Source organism: Poecilia mexicana, unplaced genomic scaffold (genome assembly GCF_051168715.1).
Source record: "Poecilia mexicana isolate PSO_F unplaced genomic scaffold, ASM5116871v1 scaffold_4, whole genome shotgun sequence".
Taxonomy (NCBI): domain Eukaryota; kingdom Metazoa; phylum Chordata; class Actinopteri; order Cyprinodontiformes; family Poeciliidae; genus Poecilia; species Poecilia mexicana.
The window spans coordinates 19,292,032-19,318,804 of NW_028263373.1; the positions used below are offsets into that span (position 1 = coordinate 19,292,032).

The following is a 26,773-nucleotide window of genomic DNA, read 5'->3' on the forward strand; positions in this document are numbered from 1 at the left end:
TGTAGGACAGAGGTTTGTAAATGTGGGTTTTGCTGAAGTTTGGGAGAATTTAGTCGAACAGGTAGTGGAGGACTCTGGTGTGTACACAGTGATAACCAAAGCTTCTCTGTATGTGACACACAATGATGTGTTTACTCTACCGCTTGCCTTGTTGTCACTGGAAATATACAGACCCTGAGGTTATATTATGCAACCACACGTAACGTGAAGTGGGTAAAGTGACTAAAAAAGATACAATGATTATGGGTACAAATCACAGATGAAGGCAGATTAGCCCTAACCTGAAGTTTTGTGTGTTCACACCAAGAGATGACAGGGATTTATGTGATGCAGGGGAGAAAAAAAAACTAAACTAAACTAAAAAAAACAAACAAAAAAAACACCACCTGAGAACTAAGCTAAACTGGAAAATCTAAAAACAAATAGCACTGAATGTTTATTTTGGATATTTTCTTGATCTAATTTATTGTTCCTTAATAAGGGGAAGAAATAACAGGTGTTTATGTTTCCTGCGGGTGTGACGTGTGTATACATAACCTCTGAGAGCATTTTGGCGTCATGACGGTTTACATGCAAGGAATGAGCAATATCTCATGGTGAATTGGCTTCTTGAAGGATTGTCTCATTTCAGAGTGGAACAGTTTAAATTGAGCATGGGCGTAGGAATGACTGACACTTGGAAATCACTTGTACATTGAATGCTGAAGCCTTCCTCTGCTCCTGTAATGCTTTCAACAGTCCATGCCCCATGTGGGCATATTTACAAAATATTGATTTAACATACTTGGTTATTTTGCAAGGCAGTCCAAAATGCGATTGGATCTGGAACAAAGATTGGGATTCAAGCAAATCGATGAGCCACCATTTAGCTCCAGTTAACTCTGCATGTCAATGTAGTGTGTGTAGAAAGCTTTAATTAAATTTTCCGTAAATTAATTCAGGAAAAATCATTAATATTTTAGAAATTCTAAAAAAATGTAATGCGTGAATTTGTAATTTTATCCTTGAATCAAGGACTGCTAGCCTGCTGTGACAACCTTTTTCAAAAAGTTATTGCTCAAAAATGAAATTTAATATTTTTGTATTAGCAAAAATGCAAAGATATGACGGAATATAAAAGTACTGCATTTCAGAAAGCAAGAGAAACTCAACAAATCGTTGATGATGCTTTTTTGGAAACTCCTTTAACTCTCCATATTGTCTCTCCTTGCCTGGTTCTCCACAACCTGATGGTACATGCTGTACGGTGAATTCATTACATCATATCCACTGGGACAGCGCATGGAAGAACAGTAAATCTTATTCTGTGACCTCTGTGATGCCATCTGCTTGAGAAACAGTGAGAAACAGAGCAGTGAGAATTTGGTTTATCTGGGACGAACAGGAATGTCCTTTTCAGCAACTCAGACAACTCTTGTTAGTGTCTTTCCTTCAACATCTACCGCTCATCCTTTACTTATTAGTCTTGGCTGCAACCTAGAATTCATGTGCCGGAAACAGGGTCTGAGTGTTTGTACATCAGCAGATTGACGTGTCAAAGCATTGGAAGCTGATATTTCCTCCCAGGCGCATTTTAAGCTGTAACTAACACTTGTCTTGGTTCATTATTATAGTGAGTGTTTTCAGGGAACGGTTTGAAGGAGGAACTTGTAAGCATTCTGGAATGCTTTTGAAGTTTTAACATAATGCCTTCACCCTCTCATCTTCCTGAAAAGACTACAGTCCTGTAACAAATGTGGTGGACATTAGGTGATACTTGAGACATCCATGGAAGCTTTTTTGGCTGGCCCGCTGCAGGGACAGTAGCTGGCTTAGTTGCAGTGGCTCTTTCCAGCTTTTCTTTTATGAGACGTTTTGGGTGGCTAAAATTGAGCCCTTAAAATTTTAGCCTATTACCAGGTTTTGACCCTCTAAATACCAGCAGCAGAGACTTTAAAGCCAAGCATAACAGGTTGAAGTGTCTGAAAATCAGTGGTACATCAATAAAACGACAAACCCAGCAGCGTCTGCGGTCTTCAAAGAACTTTTTATCCACAAACGACTACGTTTTAGAAATCCTGTGAGCACTGCTTGTACTTCGCTCCCTTCGCTCCCTTCCTCTTGATTGCTAGATTTAGTGTCAGTATTTTGACAGTGTCACTGATGCTTTTATTATTCGAACTGGAGAACGACAAAGACTCAGAATTTCTTCTGTGTTAGTTAATGAAATCAGCCTATTTACAATTTGGTTTCTCAAAATAATTTATTTCAGCTTGGAAGCATGCATATTTACAACAGACTTCAGCATAATTCTGAACTCAGAGGACACTATTGTATCAATAAGAAAAGAAAAAAACAAAGATTGTTATAGCAGATGTTTTTCAGGCGAGACAAGGCAATGTTCCACCATCTGTTTATGGTGCAGGCTCTCTTAGTCACACTAGCTGTACCTCCACTGATAAAAGACATGGAGAGAAGCTTTTGTTGAACGCAAACACTAATTACTGTCATCGCCCTTTATTGCCAAGTCGGCATGTGTTTACAACAAAGTGTCGATTTAGTTTAACGTCACGCTTTTTTAAAAACATAACTAGACTGTTTGTGTGTGTAAATGTGTGTAGCAACAGAACACATGACTGAGTTTGATTCTCAAACGGATTGCGTGTCAGATTATAATCTGTTTTACTGTCTGGCTCCCTCCCTCCCTCCTCTGCCTCTTTATTCCCCTGATCAGGGTGGAAACAGCAGAAACATGTCAGCGACGTGATGGACTATGGTGGCCCTCAGAGTCCAGGATGGAAAAGAGGCGGAGCTCAGAGCTTTAAAGGCTCCCCAGCCAACAGCCCCTCCTTCTCAAGCTCCCAGGTAAACTCAGTTTCAACTCAGCTGACTTACTGGCAGGTAGAAAGAAGGGGAGGATGATTAAATCATTTTGGATTTAGAGCTTTTGTGCTGCATTGAATTAACAATAAAATGTGCTCGCTCACATTTTCGATGTCTTTTTGCTGCCGTTACACATACAGAGGTATACAAATTATTTTATCAGGTAACATTTGGAGCTCATGAATAAATTAGACTTTATTTTTAAAAAAAATAAAGTCGCAATATAGGGTGCGAAGAGCATAAACCTAAAACATTTTAGTAAAAATAAAATTGCGGACAAGAAAAGTACCTACAGCTTCAAAATGTTGAAGAAAAGTGAAGAATTTTTTTGAAGAGATCTCCACCTGCTTTTGGTATTTCAAAATATATAGACTTTTCTGAGAATAGGTCCAAAATCTCAGCGCTGTGATGTTTTAGCTTCTTCATAAACACTTTTTCGGCATGAGAAAATGCTCCATCCCGCCAGAAAATAAATCACCACCAAATTTTTCCAGGATCGTTGGATAAAGTTGCCGCTGCAGAATGTTTTGACCCTAGCCTTTAATCATTTCAGTGCTCTTGGGTCCGTATTGTAAGAGAAGCATCCCAACACCTGGACTGCATCAGGATGCTTAACTGTTGGCGCCACACAGAGCTCAGGGAAGCTCTTACTTTTTCTTCTCGAGATGTTAGGCACATATTAACTTTTTGTTGAGTTTTGATGTGTCCTTCAATTTTTTACTCATCGGACTAGACTGACTCTGTTACTTTCCTTCGTGTCCAATGGTCTTTACTTCATTGTGAACACATTTACTCTCACACCCACCTGATACCAGTGATGAGCAAACTCTGCACTTGTGACAATCTGATCTTAGTTTTACTGTTTTTGAAGGAGGAGACAGTTATACAGCTTGCTGGACTCTGAGGGATGTCTTGATTTTTTCCACCTTGATAAACCAGCAAAACTTCAGAAATAAAGTTAGTTGATCATTTTGGGAAAATACAGTAGAAAATTTGTTTTTGTTAAAAACGTTTTTAAGTTATTAAGAGCTTGAATAAATGTGAAGCAGATTCATTGGAGAGCAGTCTTAAAACTATCTTAAAAGTCACCATAGAAACCTAAAGAAACAAATCATTTATGCACTTCCAAAACATTTAGGTGTCACTGTATGTTTGGCTTTTTTGTTTTGGAAAATCTGGACTTTTCTTTTCTTTCACCCAGCCTTTTGCCCGTGTTGCATGAATGGCCTGAGTGTTTACACCAAAACACACATTGCAGCCACACTCAGATCACAAGACTGATGTCTGCTGCTGTGTGTTTATGTGTGTGAGGGGGGAGGTTGTCACCTCTTAGCACTTCATAAAAAACATTTCTGATGCTCTTTCTTTGTTTTCTCCTCACCTCGTTCTCCTTGCTGGTCTTTTTAAAGCATGGTCATCTCTACAAAACTAACAGTGTGGATTACCGCGGACAAGTGGACAACTCTGACTTCATCCCAGCGACTCCGGCATTCCCAGTGTCTCCTCCAACGCCCTATGGTAAGATATGATGTCAAAAAAATTGAGCCCCTGTGGCCGTGGGTGTGTCTGCATTTGGAAATCTTATCAGTTTTTTTTCCCTTTTCTTTCTAGTGAAACATTTCTCTGAGTTTTCCCAACTCGGTGCTGGCAGACAGTGGGACCAACACAGCTGGACACAAGGTAATTTTTTTCTCCCCCCCCAAAATGAATACTTGGCAAGATGCAGCACTTCACATAAAATTACCCATATTCCCTGAACTTTTTCACTTTGTTGCGGATTTGATACCATCTTCCTCAAATTTGCATGTCTACGTTCCTTTGGCTTTTTATGTAAAGTTGCCTTCCAATCTGCTTTCCATCCATCCATGGAACAGACTCTGCAGTACATATGACAAAATTACCCCCAGTTAACATGAATTGTCATCATGCTGAAAACATGACTTGTCACCTATGTAACGCCACTCACCGTGACACAAGAAGGAAGCAAATATAATTTTTTACAAAGGAAAGAGTCAAAAATTGTAACGCACAATGACTTGGATGCATTATTTTAATCTGATTACTGGTTTGGAAATAATAACCCATTAAGTAGAAAGTGGTCATATTAGAGTAACGTGTTACTGTCATCACTGTTGTGTCCCTTTCATGTACTTTGACACTTTTAATGTGGGATATCAACAATGTGTTTCTTCTTGCCGCTCTTCTGTAAGGATCAGATTTATAGTGCCTGATAAGTAGCTGACGTCACGTACAAACAGATTCTCCCACTTTTTCCCCCACCTGATAATGATGCGCCACTTTGTCTTGGTCTATCACATTAAAACCAAATAAAATACATTATAGCTTGTTCATTTAATGGGATAAAAAAAAAAGAGAGAAAAGTTCATGAGTACTTCTGTAAAGCTTCGTGTATGATTGTGTGTGTCTGATTAAGAGTTAATCTCTTGATTTCAGATGAACAAGGATCAGGAGAGGGTTGGAATGTCCTTATGGCTTAACACACCAAAAACACACACATTGTCTGGAGTTTGTGTTTACTGGCTGGACATGTGAACATGACTTTTTGATTTTGGTGACTCAAAGGCAGACTTATTTTTAATCAATTAGGATTAGACATTTCAATAATTTCAGAGATGGGATTGCATAGCCCGCTAAGGCCCTGTGGGATAAGCTGAGGCTGGATTCCTGCTAATAATAGCTAACAGAGGAAAGGAGCTCTGCTGACAGGATGTCCACTCGTGTCCTGTTCAGGGAGGGTACAGGAGAAGAGGGGAGGGTCTGTTGTTGTTTGAACATCCTGCTTGAGCAGATATTCAGCTCACAGCTGCAGCAGGAATTTACTGTAGTGTCAAAAACACGATTGTCTTTCAGAGGTCGGAGCTTATATCTGATTTGAGACACTGTTGTTCTGCACTAAAGTTAGGTTGAATGTTTTGCTGATATTAATGGTCATGCTATTCCTAGTGCCCTTTTTTCTGTGTGTTTTGAACAGTTTGCCCCCTTAAAGGGCAGTTCTGCTTTGTTGTAAGCATGTTCGGTGGAGCAGGGGCCGATAGGATAGAGGGAGAGTTGTTGAAAGACAGAACAGAAAAGCACCTGATTTTCTCTCCCTGTGAAACAAAAGGGCACAAAATGTCTTTTGGTTGCTGACATTTTGGGACTCAGACAACAGTTTCCTGTTTCCCACATTAAATGCAAACAGCTGTCTGGGAAATAATTTGCTGTGTCTCGCCAGGAGCAGTAAGATTATCCATTTAAATAATTGTCATTTTATTTTAAGTCATTATAAATTGTGCCACGGCTGCACGTCTATGAACTAAAGACAAAGAGCTCTTTTATTTGAGCTTACAGTTAACTTTTTCTTTGAGTTTTGCTCAATCTAAGCCTTACACTGAAAAACACTATTCTTGAACAAAGGTTAAAGCTACAACATTTCAGTTGTATAAGCCAAAAATATTTTAACTGTTGCAATAACTGTTAATGATGCTGTTAAATGCATTGGTTTCTTTTTTGCTGACATATAGAGATGAGCAGATTAGTGTAATGTTTTGCATTTCTGGTAGTAGTTAGAGGGCAGTTCAGTCGGTCAGGCCTGAATTTCACATGATTTAAAATGTATAACCATTTTCAGTCCTATAATATATATTACAGTTAGGAATGTGCATTTCAACAAAATCCAACCATATGATATGAATCAAAAATAAGGAAACAAAAGTGAAAAAAGTGTAAGTTAATCACACTGTTGAACTACCATTTATGAACGAATACACTCAAAGAAATTATTCTTGTCATATTGCAATATAATGTAGTAATGTAACATATTGTAATATAAACAAAACAAAAATAAAATGTTTAACTTGTACCATGCTGAAGAAAAGCAGCTATTTTTAAATTTAACTCTTTATTATATCATTTCAAAGTGGTTTATTTGGTCTGGATGGAACTTATATCAATTTCAGAAGTTGGTAGAGGTCCCTACTTTAGCTAAAACCGTCTTCATTACAAACTAGATTTTTTTTCATAGCTTTATAGTACCTTTTTTTTAAACAGATAATCATGCCATTAAAGGCAAATGTTGCAGACAGTTTGATTAGCACATGTTTTTCTTTCTTTTGTTTGCAATGTTTTGTTTTGCATTTTTGCTTGTAGTTGGAAGGTTGTTTTGTGAGCTAAGGTTAAAGTGGAAAATTTAATGTTAAATATGATTTATATTATATCTATTACCTCTAAATGTTAGCCTTCATAAGCAGCTGTTGCTTTGCAGCAAGACTCTGGATCTGAATCCTGGTCTGGGGTCTTTCTGAATGGAGTTTGCATGTTCTCCCTGTGGAGATGTGGGTTCTCTCTGGGTACTACAGTCTAAAAGCATGACTATCAGATCAATTGATCTCTCTAATTGTCCTTAGTTATAGAGTGTGTGTGCATGGTTGTTTGTCCTGTGTGTCTCTGTGTTGCTCTATGATGGATTGACGACCTGTTCAGGGTGAACCTCGCCTCTCGCCCAATGACCGCTGAAGATATAAAAATTTACAGCTGACACTTTCATAGTACCATCAAATGTGAATCAAACCAAAACCCTGCTTCACTTGTGTACTTCCCTGTGTACATGACAGCACAAATGCAACTCTGAACCGTTACACAACTCAATTTCCATTGTGTACTTATGGTCACATCAAAATAAAGAGTGATATGCAGAAGTGGTCAGCCAGAGGAAGCAGAGTGCAGTGGCAGGAATGTAGATGAGATCTAGCAAAAGGCAGATGGCTCTCTCAGGCAAATACTTGACTGTCTGAACTTAACTGGTCAAAGGTCAGGTGAAAGTCTCAGCGCAGACTTCTTCAGATGGTTTGAATTGTTGTCTGTAATAAATGAGAGGTAGCTCAAGGGCCCTAGAAGCTTCAAGTGCCAATCTGTAGGGATGTTTTATGGTGCAGTAATTGTGTCACCCCTGTGAGATCCATATCTCAATCAAAGATGCTTTTTCCTGAGATTAAAAAGGCATAATACACAATAAATAACAATAATAATGTTAACTCAATAAATTGTAATGTTAACCCAGAAAATATTTTGCTGCCAAGTTATCTTTTAAACAGCTATGATGGATTAGTAGCTGGAGGTAAAAGATTGTTCTGTATGATGGATTCTTTTACATGGAAAGCAAAACTAGGAAAGAAACATTATTTATGTATTTTTTGCCTTCAACCATATGTAAATAAAGTCCTAACATATAATATATAACAGTAAAACACTTTAAAATCATGCAGTTGCTGCTAGTTGATATTATAACGTCATGACGACAGAAGTAGTTCTACAGATGACCTGAATGTCCTGAATTTAAAGGCTTCCATCCATCCATCCATCCATCCATCCATCCATCCATCCATCCATCCATCCATCCATCCATCCATCCATCCATCCATCCATCCATCCATCCATCCATCCATCCATCCATCCATCCATCCATCCATCCATCCATCCATCCATCCATCCATCCATTTTCTTCTGCTTATCCGGGGTCGGGTCGTGGGGGCAGCAGCTTCAGAAGGGAGGTCCAGGCTCCCCTCTCCCCAGCCACTTCTTCCAGCTCCTCCGGGGGAACCCCAAGGCGTTCCCAGGCCAGCTGAGAGACATAGTCCCTCTAGCGTGTCCTGGGTCTTCCCCGGGGCCTCCTCCCTGTGGGACGTGCCCGGAACACCCCACCAGGGCGGCGTCCAGGAGGCATCCTTACCAGATGTCCGAGCCACCTCAACTGGCTCCTCTCGACATGGAGGAGCAGCGGCTCTACTCTGAGTCCCTCTCGGATGACCGAGCTCCTCACCTCGTTGTCCCTTGAGGAGGAGCAAATTCACCAAAAAGCTAGGAATAAAATTAAACAGCCCATTCATCTAGTGTCTTTCACCTCTTTTTGGTTAGAGTGCAAAGAAAACAAACATATCAAAGAGGGACACCCCTCTGTCCAACTATACTCTTCAGTTCAGTCTTGGAATTCCTATGACATAAGGGTTATTTAATCTCTCCAGCATGTGCTTTGTCTGTCTTAGTGTCTTCTTTAAGTGAGGCATGCCTGGAAAGCTTTATACCCTATCTTTAAGGGTCCCAGGGTACTTGGATACGTCATCTCTTCTACTGGAAACAAAGGCTGAATGACAGAGTTCCATCAAAGGTGGAGGATTAAAAATGTTAATTTTCTGAGTCATAATCTGGTACCAGGGAGCCAATAAAAAACTGTGTATGGTTCCTTTCTATGTTCATAGCTTGGCATGTCTTGGTAGTTAAAGCTCCCAGGTTGAGTAGAGAAAAGGGAAGGTGGTAGGGCAATCTTACTAATGCAAGAATCTTCTCTGAATTGTTATGGGAAAATTAATTAATCATAAATAAAAGCATTCCAAAACTTGTCCTCTTACAGCTAATCATTTTGCTCCAACGAACAACTTTAAATGTCATTCGAACTTTTTATTTTCTTAATTTCCTGACAGAATAAGGCAGCTAATTCTGCTTGTAACTTGGATTTGAGTGTCACAGGGTAAGCAAAAAACATTAAAGGTAACCTCAGGAAGCATATTTAGGCTACTGCTCCTCATTTCTCCATCTTCCAGTGTGTTTTCCAACTGATTTCAGTTTCTCTCCAGAAATGTAAACATGCTGGTGACTATTTTTATAACTTTAGGAACAGATGCAACATGTTGACATCCATGTCAGCTCGTTTCCTGTGACACCAAGGTTAAAAGGAGGCACATGCTTTCACTAAAAACTAAACTAAACACAGCATAACTCAATTCATCTCCAGCTCCTCTCTTTAATTTATGACATGCGAAGACAAGACGCATGGCAGGAGTCAGTGTCAAAGTGTCTGCATGCCTTTGTCCTCCGTGTCTGTGGAGAGCAGATGGTGGGAGTGGACACACATGCCTGGACAGAGGGGCCTTTTTGAAGCCCTACAAACCCCACCACCTCCTGTCGCTGTCGCTGCTCCATAAAAGGCCACATGTCACCCCTGACCCTGCTGGAATCCGCTCTGATTGGGGGAAAACTCTCGCAGTGACCCAGCAGGAACAATGCTCAGTGGTCAGTAAAACAGAGGGAGGGATGGAGGAAGAGAGGAGGAGGAAGAAATTCCATACACCTCCTCCCCGCCTCCCTCTTTCTGTCCCTCCCTCCATACAAACCCAGAAGTCGAGTGGCGTCACAACACTGCAAGAACAAATGGGGGGCTTATTTTTCCATCTGGGGGATGAAAGGAGTTGTGGATGGGAGAAAAAACCTATCCCGGCTTCAAAAACTTAAGATCTCTTCTGCGAGTGGAGCTCAGGCTGGCTTTTAAAAGGCAGTGCTGAGTAAGGAGGAGGACGCTCGGGGTAAAAAGGGAAGAATTCATTCCCAACGGGTGGTAGCAGAAAAAGCAACAGGAAGGTGAGACACCCTGGAAGTTTTGAAACAACCGGCCAGTAACGGGATAACTTCTGGGGCTGTCACCATCATGACTGCATCTCTTGGTATGTACACGCCCACATGAGTGGCAAAAAGCTTAAAAGTTTATTGGGCTGCCTGTTAAAGCTATGATTTCTCAGTGAAATTGGTATTTTCAGACATTTATCTGCTTATTGTATTTATTTTTCTGTGCTCTACTGTTTGTCCTTGAGAAACTGCCTGGAGAAGTAGGTACACAGGCCTCTGGCATCTTCAAACAACTGTAATTTTTCACCTTTTCCTAGCATTTTACAATATTTTTAAGAACCAGTTTTTTTTTTTACATTTGTTTTGTGCACATTAAAAAAGAAAAAAAAAAACCACTTACCTCAGTCTGCATTCTCCTGGATAGCACCGTCTGCAGCCTGTCTGACATCTCATATTTGCTGGTAGGATGAGGTGGTTTGTTCCACTGCTGCGTTCATGATCTCATCCTGTTAAGGGCTTATTTTGGCCTCCATCGTGAGCTGATGTATTAGTGGTTAACAAAGAGGGGCCGTTCCCCCCCCTTTTTATTTCTGCTCTACTGACCTTGATTGCTTTGAAAAAGCCTTTCTTGTTTTCGTTGGGGTGCTTACTGTGGTGAAGGCTACCGACAGAGATGTCACAGCCAATCAAAGGCACGACGTTTTCATGCAGATATTCGTAGTTTAGCTGTTCTTACAGAAGAAGTAAAAACACATCTTGCTTTAACTTTTGGGTTTAATGTCTTGTGTTACTTTTAAATAGTCAGAGCCATTTATAGTGAGGAATGCAGGTCAACAGAAATGTCTTTTTCCGATGAATCAGTGCAATCAATGCCCGATATTCCAAGTTGGTTATTTTTATATGCCAAATGTTTTTCCCAGCTGCAATTTTGAGACCTGGAATCGGGTTTTCATTTTCTTTAGGCATGGACATCTAGTCTCTCTAGCTGAAGTGATCCAGCTGAAGCACCTTCTTCCTCCATTTGTGCCTCTATACATCTGGCGGTGGAGAGATTTCAGGTGACTCGGATCACTTGCAGATCTATTTTGCTTGTTCTTGTTACTGGTATTTTATATCTAATGCTACAGGTTGCTTCGACATTTTGGAAAACGTATGGAATTGGATTGAAATACTTTCTAGGCTTGTAATTGCATGGAAAACAAAATTAGACCATGAAAATAATTTTTATTTCTAGATTTTATTCTGCATCTTGTTATCTAAATGGTGTTGTTCTTCTTTGAGTCTTTCCTTCCATTTTCCTTTCTTCTGTCCTCCCTTCTTCAGTTGTTCCTTGTGCCCTCTATACCTTTTCTTTCATCATTCTGTCCTTTGCGCTTTTCTTCAATGTCTCTTCTCCCTTCATTTCTTTAATGTACTCTCTTGTAACCTTTGTTCCTTCCTTCCTTCCTTAGAAGTGATTCTTTCACTTCTAAGCATCTTTTCAAAAACCAGTTCCTTCCTTCCTTCCTTCCTTCCTTCCTTCCTTCCTTCCTTCCTTCCTTCCTTCCTTCCTTCCTTCCTTCCTTCCTTCCTTCCTTCCTTCCTTCCTTCCTTCCTTCCTTCCTTCCTTCCTTCCTTCCTTCCTTCCTTCCTTCCTTCCTTCCTTCCTTCCTTCCTTCCTTCCTTCCTTCCTTCCTTCCTTTCTTTGTGTTGTTGAGTCTTAACAGCACTACAGAAATGATTATGTTCTCTCTTCAGAGAGCATAACTTATCTGAAGCTGCTTCTCCTGCTTATACTTCTCTGATAAGTCTTTTTTTTTTTCTGGAGAAGAATAAAACAGCCCGCTATTGAATGACTGGAATTCCTGAATAAATCAGGAATGTGTGGGAGAGTTGTGGAAATTCAACACTTTGGTCTGTTGTTAAACAATAAATCATGAATTACAAGCAGTCCTGTCCTTTTCAGGACAGACTATTCAAAACCTGCAGATAAATTATTTGGTTCTTAACTTACCAACTCACTCCTCTCTCTAAACACACAGTTTCCTTTAAGTCTTCATTATGTTGAATGTATTATGCAACTTTCAGTGTTGCTTTTGTTTGCTCCCTCTTTTAGTGGATAAACCTCCCATTCTATACATCACAGAGCTCATAGCTAACATTAAATAGACACCAGTAGAACCACCTTGTCCTTCTTGAAGTGTGCCCTCAACATGTTCTGCAGGTGCTTACTAATGACTAATTCATTTTAAATCAACAACAACCATTAAAGATGGTTGTGGCCCTTCAGGTCTGGAACTGCTCACCCTGGCCTCAGGCCTTTTGTCATGGATATTTTTTCACTTCTAAGCAGCTTTTGCAAAAACTCACTTGTTTTCTTTTTTTTTTTGCTAAGGACAGAAGTTTAGATATATAGCACAAGTGTGTTTGGGAAGCAGTAGCTGATTTCCCCCTCTTTTGTTTTAATTCTCCTCTTTAAACATTCACTTTTTTAATGTGACAGATATAAACAGCTGTAAGATGGTCATGCGGGCTCAGTTTTAGCCTCAGTGCGAGTGCAAGTGCTTGTACCCACATTCCTGTGGTCTGTGGGCTGTTTGCCCAGCGTCGCTGCTCATGTATTATTGGCTTATTGTATGCCATTATTTAATTCACTTCTCTTTTTGGTCAACAAGAAGTGTGATCAGATGCGAAGATCCCCAGATGACCTTCTCTTTTGATAAATAGTAACTATCTTCATGCCGAGCGTGAAGGTATGCCCCCTTTTGTAGTCAGAGCCACGGTACCATCACTCTGCGATGCAGAAAGTATGTGCATGTGTTGTGGGCTGGGGCTGTTGCTGCTGGTGGTTGGCAGACGAGCCCACATGGGTCAGTGTCATCTGGAAAAGGTTTTTCATAAGTTGACCGTAAACTGAAGAGAGGCTTTGTGCTCACTCAAAGTGAAGAGAAATCTGTGCAGTTTCAATACTGGGGTTCTTGTTGTGGATGTGAAACGGTCTTAATTCTGAACATTGCTATGCATTTACTGTGAAGTTAAAATAACTAAATCGGATGATTTAGAAGAAATAGAACTTTTGCAAATTTTTCAGCTTACTCCATTAACAAAAAGTAAATGTAGAATCGCTTGCACAAGTTTTCATTCAGTAAGAAACTTGTCTTATATTTTATGTGAACTACCAACATAAAGTATTGCATAATTGTCGAGTGGACTAAAAACAATGCTTTTTTTAACAAAAAAGACTAAAAAGTTTGGGATCCACATATACAGTATATATTCAGACTTCCAAAACTGCTGCTCGGCTGCAAGTTTTTGAGGCCATACTCTAGATTGATCACATTGGGGAGTGTCCGTGTGCATCAAATCTTAAGTTGTTCTACAGATTACCCAGTACATTTAGAAAAAGAAAATAATACATGGTCTATGCTGCAAGATGGCACTGACACCTTGTCTTATAAGTTATTTGCTCATCACTGAGGCAGCAGGTTTGGTAGAAATGTCATTTGGCAGAGAATAAGCAGGAGATGTGACAAACACCAGTGAGGAAAATGATCCATGGGAACTCAGAAAAAAGAAGAAGCTCAGCTGCTTTCCAGGAGCAATCCCAAGAGGGAAAAAAAGTGACAGAGACTGTGGGAATGTTTGAGGAATTGTGATGCTCTCCTCCCCTTTGGTTTAATGTGTTTCCTCCAAGCATCAACATCAACAACTTTCCAAGTTGCATACAAGCCATAAGCCATGTGATGTATCCGGGGATTTATATAAAATCCATTCTTTATTTTAATTTACAGTATTCCAATGAATAATAAAAAGACTAATTAGTCATAAATTAAATAATTCATTTTCATTCATTTGTTAAAGTATCTTTTTTATTTCACTTAAGCTAGGTCATCAATTTGAAGGCATAGCTGAGTTGCAATTTGTGGTTAGATCATTTACAGGTAGAAAAATCAAACAAAATGTAACTAACTGTAGTTTCAAAAAATCATAAAAATGCAATGAACTACTAAAACAGGCAGCTTATGCAAATAACCTCAAAATGTTTCGCTTGAATGAAATATCTGACTTGCCATCATACCACGCTGTTCTGCTGAAGGACTGGAATTTGACGACCAAAGAATCCTAACTAACACTAAAATCTAAAGCACAAATCTACTTTATGCCATTACTTTCCACGTGTGCATGCAATGTATATACACACTAAGTACACAAGAGCATTATTTGGATTTGCATTATGTGCATTCAGTGTTAGTGTTATTATGAAATCCCCTCGAAATGATGTTGCCTGTTCAGTTAACACAGCTGGCAGCGAGCTAACTCCTGCACCTCCTGCACTGCAGTAGAGACACGGAGCAGAAGTCAGGAGGGAGGAGGGGCTGAAGTGAGGAGGCTCAGCAGGCCAAACAACAAGCCCTTTATAATGAATGACTGTTTTCCCCGTGACTCATGGTGCTTCACGGATCCTGTTCTTTAGCTTGAGGAGGCTCGTCTGTGTGTTTGCGGAATGACACAATCAGGACGTCATGTTTGCATGTATGTCCTGACAGCCGCACACCAGTTCAGCTTCTGCTTCGTACAAAAGCACATCTTGCAATGCAGGATCTGCTGAATTCAACGGCAGATCTGAAAAATGAAGCTATTCGTTGCTGCTTATGTCCCTTATGAGCGAGAAGTTTGTACTGTAAAACATGACAAATGTGTTTTGATTCTCTCCAACTGTAATCCAAAAATAAACTAGTTGTTTTTTGTTTAGATGTCTAAAGTATTAAATTGATTCTGCTTTCTATTTGTCCTCTTGCTCAGAACCCAGAAGTTTCCTGGATGGCATGAACCACTCTGGTGGTTCCGCAGACGGAGATCTGTTCCGATCGGATGTGCCCGTCACACAGAGGATCTTTGGCTCCATGAGCTCAGTGTCAACTAGCAGCCCCCTCCAACACACAGACAGGTGAAGGTCTTCAAAATAAGAAGACGTTCCTGAGTCATAAAGTGAACATTTATTTTGTGATTTATCCAGAAAGGAGATGCAGACCGATAAGGGTTGGAAAATAGTAAACAATCCAGGATGTGGTGATGAATATACACCGTTGTAGCATTCACATGCACCAAGGACTAGAATTTAAAACAGGAATAGTCAAATTTTGACAGTAGCCTCTTGCAACAGTGGTTATCTTATGGTGCTTAGATGGACCCTGACTAGTTAGATTGAGAAAAAAAACAAACAAACAAAAAAAAAACCATTGAGTAAATGAAGTATAAGAAGGAAAAAATAAAATACATGTAAGGTTGACAAAGACAGATATAGCCAGTTTTAAGGACTGCTTATAAATGTAACTTTTTAGTCTTTGTTAATCATGTAGTAGTTTATTTAGCAACTTGTTCTTATTTAGTACTGCACAATAATGCAATGACAACAATTGTCATTGCATTATTTACCAAAACACTTTCCTCTCTCTTCTCTGTGTCATCATGATGTTCTCACCGCTCTCTTTGAGCTTTAGCACCTAAGTCAGTAAAATTTACATCAAGCGTGGGCATAGAGTTCAGACAGAGTTCATCCGACTGAGCAAATATGTTACCGGCATGCACAGATACAATCCATGACATGATGTAAATGCATTTGAAACATAATAGCTCACCAAATATTTTGTCCCAGCATTCCTTTACAATTGGAGTTCAGCACCCTCTGATGCAGCGATGACCTTTGTGCTTTGATATCTTTCGCATTGATATTTGATTGTTAATCTCGCATACCTCAAGGTAGAATCCGCCTCAGACAAAAGCCGGATTCTTTCAGCTGCTTCAACTGCTATTCAAATATGTCTTTTTATCTCAGCAAAAAAAAAAAAACAAATATAGGAGTGTTATTACCACCCACGCTGCAAAATAAAACCATGACTTATGGTTATAAACAGGCTTCACCATTCCTGGACCAGCAGTAGTCCAGGTTGTTGACACAGAGCTCGTTGGCCCCGTTGATTCATATAGCTGATTATGATCTGCAGCTTCAACAGAAATTCAAAATCATCAGGCTAGTTTTCAGATGCGTCTGTGAACCTTTGGCCTCTGCAGCTTCACATGTCTCACCTGAGACAATGCGGTTGTTTCCATGTGTAGGTCATTCAACTCAAACGGGTTTGACACAATACTTTTATGCTGTGCACAGTCATAAGAGGAAGCTTAAAATATAAAATAAAGTCCTGACATTAAAAACAGCTTAATTATTATCAGAATCTTTTACGGACAATACAGACTACGGCTGTAACAATTCTGCATGCATGGATTATTTGTATGTGTGTTTTAAATTCTTATCACCTAAAGCCTGAATATTTGTCGGAGAACTGCACCCACAACCAAGCTCAGTTTGTTTTCTTCTACAGCCCTCCTAAACAGGGAATCTGTGTCAAGGGTTCTCCAATTTTTAGATAGCTTCTTAAATTATTATGTGAAAAAAATATTTTGAGCCATGTTGTATCTTTATCTTTACTTGCAGCTCCACTCCACCTCCTGTGTGGCACAACCGGACACCAAACTCCTTGAACTCGCCCCATCCTCCCCAGTCTACACCCCCGCTACTTCTCAGCTCTCCTAATGCTCACAGTTCCCCACGGGGCGCTCAGAGGGGCCGGGGAGGGAGCTCGGGGGACCGCAGTGGAACCGACAGCACAGACTTGTCCTCATTGTTGTTATTGGGAAACGGCGGCCTGGAGCACAGCCTGCTGGAAGCTGTGGAGGGACTCGGGAATCTGAATCTTGGGGGAGATGCAGGGATCGCTCCCCTACTGCCGGAGAAGAGAAGAACAGGTGAGGTGGGAGAGCTGGGCTCACGATCCCCCTCTCTGAGCGGGTTCTCCAGCCCGCGCAGCGGCAGCAGCCTCAGTATCCCCCTGTCGTCGTCCCTGACCTCAGATCCATTCAGAGGACTCAGTGGGGCCTCGTCACCCAGAGCAGGTACTATTAAGTCTCATTTGGTCTCAATTCGGCATCACGCTTGATTTGTTTTTCTTCTGATCTGTGTTTATTAAACCCAAATTATATTAAAACTCTACTTAAGGTCCTATACCTATGTTCTCCAAACATATGATGCCATGTACTTGTAGGTAAAACTTTTAGCAACATAAGTTTTCCAATAAAGTATGTAAGTTGAGCGAAGCACAATAAGTTAGGGGAAGAGAGAGTCCTGCCACTTCTTTTCTTGTCTTTTACTTGTCTAAGAGATAAGTCGTACACCTTTATCCCCTAGTTTTGCTGACCTGTTCAATCCCTTAAATCTTACCTAAAAATATTTCTGGTTTTATTGGTTTTATCTGACTGTAATCTTCAGCTTTCACTGGAGCAGTTCACAGCCGAGTGTGAAGGGGCTGGGATTAGGCTCAGTGCCTCCAAATCCAAGACCACAGTCTTTAGCCAGAAGTAGAGGTGTTTTAAGTATCCTGGGATCTTGTTCACGAATAAGGAAAAAATGAAGAGGGAGATCAATTGTTGGATTTGTGCAGCATTTACACTGATGCAAGTTCTGTCCCAATCTGTTGCGGTGAAGAGAGAGCTGAGCAGAAAGGCGAGAGGCTCTTCTTTTACCGGTCGATTTAAGTTCCTACCTTTGTCTGTGGTCGCGAACTTTGGGTAGTGACCGAAAGAACGAGATCGCAGATACACGCGACTGAATGAGATGTCAAATAAAGTCAAATAAAAGTCAAGTCAAATAAAACAAAAAAGAAGAATAAAGTCTGCCCAGATAGAGCAAAGCTTCATAAAATAAATTTTCTGTAAATTTCAAAAGGGTGTCAATGACACCGAATGCCGTCAATTTAACATGTTTGATCATTTGTGCCAAACTTAAAATGATCCCAGTTCACCACCTGTCCAGACTTTGAGAATCTGTCTGATCTTTCCTCCTCACTTTTACCCATCATCATCATCCTGAAACTTAACGCCAAGCTCTGATTTGTGCCCTACAGACTCTGGCAGTAAGCAGGACACTGTGAAGTTTGTTCAGGACACGTCCAAGTTCTGGTACAAGCCCGACATTTCCAGAGACCAAGGTAAATATTGGTCTTGGAGCAGAAAGCCAGGCGGCCTCCAGTGAGCGTATAATACACCTCTGTGTAAAGTTTTTTTTTCTTCCTCTTTCACTATGAATGTGATTTTAACTGTAGCCTTTCACTGCTTCCTCCCTATGTTGACCTTCTGATTAGCCATCGCGGTGCTGAAGGACAAAGAGCCCGGTTCGTTCATCGTCAGAGACAGCCATTCATTTCGCGGGGCGTACGGACTGGCCATGAAGGTGGCCACGCCTCCTCCCTCAGTGGTACACCACAGTAAAAAAGGTGATTGGATTACCTTAGAACTAATGCATGGTTTTGCAATTTTATAGCGGATCTTGGATGTGAAAAATCATAATGAGGAACCATTTAAAATCTTTTTTCACTTTTAATATGATTCATGTCCTTGTATGACTAACATCTGTTAAGGGGGAAACATATATTTAAAAAATGCTGCTGCATTAGCAACACCTTACCTAGTGCTTTGTTGAAGCATCTTCTGATTAAATTTTAGCATTCAGCCAACAGTTTGTGATCCTGACTTGTCACCATTTACCCACTCTCAGTTTGAAACTCCATCAGATTGGGAGGAAATCTCTTCTTTTTAAATGGTGCAGCCGATTTTCTGTAAGGTCTAGTTCTGGACTCTGGCTTGGATTTTCTTCTGGTTTTTTTTTTTTTCTATAACTTTTATTTAAATCAATCTTTCTCTTCGGCTTGTTAGACAACAGCGTTTAGTTTTGGAATAAAACATGTTCATCTTTGAAACTGTTTGTGATATCATCTTTCTCGACACAAAGAAAAACAACAAAAACACTGTCCTATCTAATGGAAATCCACAGCATGATGCTGCCTCCTCCATGTTTGAGTGTGGCTATGGTTATCATTTGTGTTTGTACAACGACGTACCAGTGTAAATTGTGATCCAAACATTAAAGTTTGTCTTCATCAGATTATGACTCATCTTTCTACTCAGTTTTGTTTGAAAATATAAAAAATACTCCAGAAATATGGCAAGTAAAGAAAACTCATCCCAGAAATTCCAGCAGCTTCCACTTTTTATAGCTTCTTAGTGTAATGAGAATCTTTATTTTAAACATTGACAAAATATATTCTAAGATATCAAAGTTAATATAAAAATTTCACTTGTAAATGTAGTTTTTATTTCCTTCTTAAGTTCTTTGTTTTTGTTTTCAGTGGGAGATCTGTCCAGCGAGCTGGTGAGGCACTTCCTGATTGAGTGTACACCCAAAGGAGTTCGTCTTAAAGGCTGCCCCAATGAGCCGTACTTTGGTGAAAATAATTTTCCAAGATTTTTTTCTTCACTATATACTTGTTTAAATAAATAATAATAATAATAATAATAAAAAAAACTGCTACAGATTAAACCCAATATTTTGAAATGGTTTTCTACCCCCCTCTGCTGGTGGTAAAGACAAATTGCAGCTGTCCTCATATTTTTTAGTAACATTGAATTTTTCACTCCTGTGACAGGAAGCCTCACAGCTCTGGTGTGTCAGCACTCCATCACCCCTCTGGCTCTGCCCTGTAAACTCATCCTGCCTGATAGAGGTAAACATCCACAATTTATCCTGAAGGTGGAGCTGAGAGTTCACCTTCTCTGTCTCAGTCAAAAACTTACATTACATTTTAGTCTGTGTTGTTATTGTAGAGTGCTTCCTTTTTTTATTTAACAATAACTTCTGTGCTCTACTTTTATTTTTAACACATTTTAACAAACATACTAAAGATTTGTTTGCTTACAGAAACCAGAAATAATTTTAGTAATTCTCTCACACAGACTGGAAAATTTCCTAAGACACTTTTCAGAATAAAGTTAGTCAGTTTCCATGATGTTTATTTTATTTCTTCTTGACCTTTATGCTTTATTGTGACTCATGTGTGACATCATTGCTGTTTGTGTCCAATAGATCCCTTAGAGGAGCTGAACGACGCGCCGACACAGACAGCCACAAACTCAGCAGCTGAACTTCTCAAACAGGGTGCAGGTAAAACATTCACTGATAATAAAATGGTATTTTAAAATAACAGACATCTGTGCCTATGTTTGGTGAAACACTCATTTAATGTGTTCTCGGGTGTTAGCGTGCAACGTGTGGTTCCTGGGTTCTGTGGAGCTGGAGTCTCTGACGGGTCAACAAGCGGTCCAGAAGGCGACCACACTGACCCTCTCCATGGACCCTCCACCTCCCTCCACCGTGGTCCACTTCAAAGTGTCGGCGCAGGGAATAACGCTCACAGACAACCAGAGGAAGTGAGCGTTTGATTGGCAACAGTTTGACAACCGAATTGTCACAGTTAGGAATAAGTAAACGGCTTGGTTGCTGAAAGGTTTTGCCATGTTTTGTCCCAAAGTTAACTATTTCTTGATTTTATTTTGTGATTTACAACTTTTATTTGAATCTTTCAGTTGTATGGATACTGAGTGAATATTGAGTAGTCACGCAGTAGTCATTCATATTGAATGGCACATAATTGTAAATATGGGTAAAAATCAGAGCAACTTAAATAGTTGAAAATGCGAATTCTGAATGGTTTATTTATTTATTAATTATTTTTGCTAAGTACGACTGCAATGTTTGAAATATATATAGTATAGTATATTATAATATGGTATACTTTATAGTGTTATATGTGTTATGCGATAACATATCAATTTTTCTTTTACAGTTGTACTTAATTTTCATAGTTTTGGGTTTTCGTAAAGGATGCACAGAAACTCAGATTAAGGAAACTGCAAATCAAATCTGATGCGTTGCTGTGTTTGACTCTGCAGGCTGTTCTTCAGGAGACACTACACTGTGAACACAGTTATATTCTGTTCTCTGGACCCACAGGGAAGGAAGTGAGTAATTTCACCAGTCTGACAGCAGCCATGACCTCCAAACGATAACTAAAATCTGCATCAGTTAGTAAAGTTAATAACAGTCGCTGATAATATCTGCAAATCATTTCAGTGATTTGAAACACACCCGGCTAAAAAAAATACAACAAAGAAATGATTTGAAGCTGTGCCGTCATATTGAACATCCATTTTTTTTTGTGCTTTTTTACATCCTCCATGAAGTAAGATTTTTTGGCTATTGTCAGAAACAGTTGATAGCATTTGTTGCCTCAAAGTTTGCCTAAAGGAGATATTATGTTCAGGTGGCAGTTATAAGGCCAGGTTGGATTAGTTATCTTTCTACCATTAATCAATCATCATATAAAAAGTTGCATTCATTTGTCAGATATTAAAATTTGCAAACAGAACTTTTAGAGGGACACATTATTTTTTCATGGCACAGTTAAGCCTGTTTGGATTTTAATGACAACCCACTTGCTAGACTACTTGTAGCAGAGCTACGCATGCACAAATACATCATTATCCCTATAAATATGTAACAGCTTTTTATTCTGGAGTGAAGGAATTTTAAGGGTTCAACTCTGGCATGTAAATAATCTTACAAAAATATTTTATTACAGAAGTGATAATAGAGAATAAAATAAATTCTTGATCATAAAATGCATTTCCCTCCCTCAATATTTACCATGAATGAGTTTATGCTGCAATTTATTTTAACCTGACTTGGTAAAGACTGACTTCAATAAATGTAACAACTTAGTTATTTAAATAGCACACAATGCTAGATGATGAATTTCATTGTAATCCATCTCTATGATTCCTGATGTCAATCGTGGTTTCTGTCCTAAACAGGTGGACAAGAGACAGCGTCTCCACAGCCAAGTAAGTTAATTCTTGACAAGTCTTTGTGAGGAGCATGTGCCATGTTGTTTGTTTCTTGCCTTCATACACTTTTCTTATTTCTCATTTTTGAGCTTCGTGCTCTTTAACCACTCTTAAATGATTTGAATTTATTATATCAGGAATTAATCTTTAAGACAAAGATAAATGCAATAATTTAAATGAAAGCAAAGGTAGCCAAAGGTTCCTTAAACAGTATGATTCAGTCCCAGTATTTGACACCAGTATTTGTTGGTTTATAATTAATGCAGGCATTTAGAAATACGATTCTTAATGTGATTTGACACACAAATTCTTTTGATTTTCTTTTGTTTTGAATTTTGCTAACATTGCAGGCTCTTTTATCTTATACCGTACACTGCTGAAAAAACAAAGCAACAAAAATAAAGCACAATCCCTTTATTTTGCATTAATCATTTGCTTTCCTCCTTCCAGGATTTTTGGATTTGTTGCCAGAAAATCTCAAAGTGAAACTGAAAATGTATGCCATCTATTTGCTGAGCATGACCCTGAGCAGCCGGCAAGTGCCATTGTCAACTTTGTCTCAAAAGTCATGATTGGATCTCACAAAAAGTGATGGGACAAGGAGATGATCTGCTGCATAAAGAGAACCTGGGGCAAGGATCAAATCCCTGTTGCTGAGTCGTTTCACAATTATGGCTGAGTAGAAAAGCCAAAAAAAACTTTTATCCCTGACACTCCACGCTGGATTCTGTTGGTTCTTTCTGCAAAATGATTTGTGCCTGCACTGCAATATGCGTCCAGAGGAGGGAGCCAAGACTCTGATATCGTTGTTCTTACATTGTTGGATAGACGCTTTGCAAAGTGAAGTGTTGACGTGCCTTCCAGCTTTGAAAAAACACTGAATATGAAAGTATATGCAAGATTTTCCAGACTTTTAAACTATTTTATAATTTAAAGGAATTAAAAATATATTTCTTAAAACTAACTTACTAAAATTATATTAGTTTTTACATTAATTTACATTAAAGTGGGGTGTTGTCATCAAGTTGTCACTTTTTGCCTCATCTTATTCATCAGATCCTCGGTTTTACATTTTTTGTATATTTTTTCTACAATTTCATGAATAATCTGTTGTTTCCTCCAAAGATTTGTCATTCCTAGCTACACATATTTTTTAATTTTTATTGTGTTCAAAACATATTTTTTCAGGCGTATGAAACTGCCACTCAGGCAAAACAAAAACGAAAAAACAGATCTGAACTACCTTTTATTTTTATTAGACCTGAATAAATTTTTATGTTTTAACAATATATATATATATATATATATATATATATATATATATATATATATATATATATATATATATATATTGTTCTAGCAATATATAGTTCTAGCAATATAATTTTCATATTTGTACAGTATAATTTATTCTGTTAGTCCACGTAAAATTTGCTAAAAAGTGATAACTATATATATTGTTATAACATTATGGTAAAAACATGAAACTAAGTGATAGCTTCATGTTTCTTTTACCTGAGTGGCAGCTCCACACTTTTGTCCGAATTATCAGTGAATATTTAGACAACAATGACATAAATATCCAAGATGAAAAATTTTAATCTGAATTTGAATTGTCACGTTTCTTTGTTGAGCTTTTGTAAAATTTAAAAACAAAGGTCTCTTAACCAAAATGTATTTTTTATAACACTGTCATTAATTCTATACAGTAGTGAAAAACATTAAAACATAATTTGTACATCAGTTTGAGAGTTTTTGGCACATAAACAGATCTGCAGCTCAAACCACAGCTTCCTGGTAACCACAGGACAATTCATGTCAATCAAAATTAATAACAACCAGCATCAATGGTGAGGTTGAACTTAAGATGTATTGTGTATATAACAGTCATCCTTCATTAAAGATGTTTAAAAATCTTTTTGCCATGATATTTTGTGTATTAAGAAATACTGTACATTAGGATTTCATATAACGGTCACTTTTTTTTTTATTGTTCTACTATATGTTTGTACTATATGTTCCTAATATCTAAATACAGGTTTGCTTTATTCCCTTTTCTAGTCTGATTCTCTTTTTTTTTCATTAATTTAGATTTGTGTTGAACTACACATTTATCATCTGCAGCATTATTTATAGCAACATTGTTGAGTATGTGGGCTATGCAAAAGGTCTTCGCAAATTTCTCCTGCCAATTCCAAACTGCTTTTGGTGGAGGCAGTGTCATGATGTGGGACAACATCTCTCCTACTGGAAATATAACGCCAGTCATCAATGGCGATGATCTCAATGCAGAAAAATATTGAGACTGTATTCTGCCACCAGTGACAACCTTAGATCTCTACTCTTCAGCACCAAACTCCGTCTTTCAAGTTAGCAATGCTCACCTCGACAGAATAACATTTAGCAGAAACTATGCCTTCACAGCTTAGGAGTGAAGTGGACACAATGCACTGCCAGCCATCCTCAACACAACCCCACTGAACACTTGTCTTTTTAGTCTTTTTAGCCTGCATGTATGCTTCATGCCAAAGGGACCAACACAACCACATTGGTAGACTTGTGTGACAAATGCTGGTTGAGGAATGCTACTCCATTCCACAGAAATGTGTGACCAAGCTGATGACCAGCATTGGGAGGAGGTGCCAGGCTGTGATGAACCCCATGATCGGGGGTAGGGATTCGTCTTGTAATCGGCACGTCACCGGTTCGAACCCCCGCTCTGATCTTCTCAGTCATTGTGTCCTTGGCAGCGTTTTCTTCTGTCTGCTTGCTCTATTCAGTGTGTGAATGTCTGTATGAGTTATATGACTGCAGTGTATAGCGCTTTAGAGTCCTAGGATTTGATAAAGCACTGTACAAGTGCAGGCGATTTACATGGTTTTCATGTGTGGTCCTCCTATAAACCAAGGTCGACCAATGAATTATTCAATCCAATAAATGATGCGGAATGAGCCAGTTGTCATTAGCAACTGGCTCATGACAGGCTTATCTTAGAGTTTTATGGTTTAATGTCATGATAAATTCAAAAGAAAAATAGTAAATGTTCTCAGGGCTAAAGGAGCAAACTATCAGAGAACAAAAAATCAAGGAAAATCCTTATATTTGAGTCCAAAAAAGCATGTGATCCTGGAGAGGAAAATGTACAGAAACCATAAAATATGGATATGATTTTTTTATATATAGAAATAAAATGTCTTGAAATTGCTGTTTGGTTCGTTTTGTGTGAACTCTTTCTTAACAGAGCGCTGTAATTTACAATTTTACCAATAGATGGCAGTCAGAAGCCACTATTTGCATATACTAAAACAACTATAATGTATTTAACTTTTTTCCTGGTTTGTAGTTTGCAGCCTCTATGGATTCATAGCAAGGAGGAGAATCAGGACGAACCTGCTCATGTGTAGAGAACCACAGGCTTCCTAAGCAAAACCACAAAGATTGTTCCCATGTCTGTGTGTGTGAGAGATAACGAGAATGTTCTGGAGTGCACATGACAGATGATGGGGGTTGGGAGTTTAATGCCTGACGCATCCTGCAGGTGCCTTGCGGATTGAGTGATGGGTCGTCTGTCCCCAAATCAGTAGATAGCGGTTCTGAATGAGGCTTTTTTCTTTTCCAGGATCCTGGTCTCTGCAGGGAGCCCCGGGGATCTGGAAGTGGGACAGAGATGTGGGGATGTATTGGTATCCTCCAGTCCTGCCTGGCCTTCGGGGGACAGCATGGACAAGGGGGGTGTGCAGTGATGGTGTATGCATGTGCATGTGTGTGTTTGTGCGTGTGTGTGTGTGTGTGTGTGTGTGTGCGAATGAGGGGTGGGGGTAGCTTTCGTTGGTGGATGACCTCACCATTACGGGAAACTTTCCCACAGCCTGAACACAAAGAAGGCCGTCAAAAGGTAAAAAGAATGAGAAAGAATAGAAATTTAACACAGTGTGTAAAAGAAGGAAGAGCAGTTAGAGGATGGGAAAGAGGTTGTTTCGGAGGGGGAGTCGTGTTGCCTTTACAGGGTTCAGAGATTCTCGGGGTTGATAGAGGTTCTGCCTTCCCCCCCTCACACAGCCTGAGACTGTGCTCAATCTGCTGAGTCACCTATCGCCATTTTCTGCCCCTCCATTTGCACTTCCTGCTGCACTTCCTGTCAGACAGCACACCAGCACCTGGTGGCAAGGTGGTTTTCACAGCCGCCGGCCAGAGCTTCTGGACAACATCACATTCCTGGCATTACTTGCTGCGAATGCTGTTTGGAAATCCAAAGGCCGGCTTCCGTTTGGGAATGCCTCCCTCACAGAGTCCCTCTCAGCCTCTGATCCCTGGTCTCCTCTCATTTTATTTGAGTTAGCTATTTAAAGCCCGTGCTAAGTACGCTGCTGGCTGTAAGGGGGGTGGGGAAGCAAACACACAGACACTCCGTCTCACACGCTAAAACCACAACGACCCACAAATAATCCCACTCCTATTTTTAAGTTAGTGGGCTGAGGGGGGATAGTGCCTGCAGGGCTGCCTGAAGAAAATTACAGATTTTCCTTTAGTTTTCATGTTATGCTTAAAATAAAAGCTGATCAGAGCAAAACTGAAGCAGCATCACTAAATAATTACTTTTGGACAGTTCTAAAGTGAATCAATGATTTAAAAAAAAACAAAAAAACTTCAGAGTGTCTGCTTCATTTACCAGCTTGAAGAGGAGCAGTGATGATTTAATAAGCTTTTGACACTTAAAACAGTTGCCAATTTTTACACACAGTAA

General features: G+C 39.3%; 1 protein-coding gene across 1 annotated transcript in view; it reads left to right on the top strand.

Moving 5' to 3' along the window:
* Positions 1 to 24,082, top strand: part of LOC106919102 (tensin-3-like) — a 42,984-nt gene extending 18,902 nt beyond the window's left edge. Inside the window, exons 14-27 of the mRNA XM_014989277.2 lie at positions 2,714 to 2,844; positions 4,272 to 4,380; positions 4,474 to 4,542; positions 15,040 to 15,184; positions 16,730 to 17,187; positions 18,195 to 18,278; positions 18,432 to 18,563; positions 19,476 to 19,571; positions 19,773 to 19,850; positions 20,210 to 20,287; positions 20,385 to 20,553; positions 21,076 to 21,144; positions 21,997 to 22,026; positions 22,480 to 24,082. Coding sequence (XP_014844763.2) covers positions 2,714 to 2,844; positions 4,272 to 4,380; positions 4,474 to 4,542; positions 15,040 to 15,184; positions 16,730 to 17,187; positions 18,195 to 18,278; positions 18,432 to 18,563; positions 19,476 to 19,571; positions 19,773 to 19,850; positions 20,210 to 20,287; positions 20,385 to 20,553; positions 21,076 to 21,144; positions 21,997 to 22,026; positions 22,480 to 22,621 — 1,790 coding nt within the window. The 3' untranslated portion in view covers positions 22,622 to 24,082. The remainder of the gene's footprint in view (positions 1 to 2,713; positions 2,845 to 4,271; positions 4,381 to 4,473; positions 4,543 to 15,039; positions 15,185 to 16,729; positions 17,188 to 18,194; positions 18,279 to 18,431; positions 18,564 to 19,475; positions 19,572 to 19,772; positions 19,851 to 20,209; positions 20,288 to 20,384; positions 20,554 to 21,075; positions 21,145 to 21,996; positions 22,027 to 22,479) is intronic.
* The last annotated feature ends 2,691 nt before the right edge of the window (positions 24,083 to 26,773 follow it).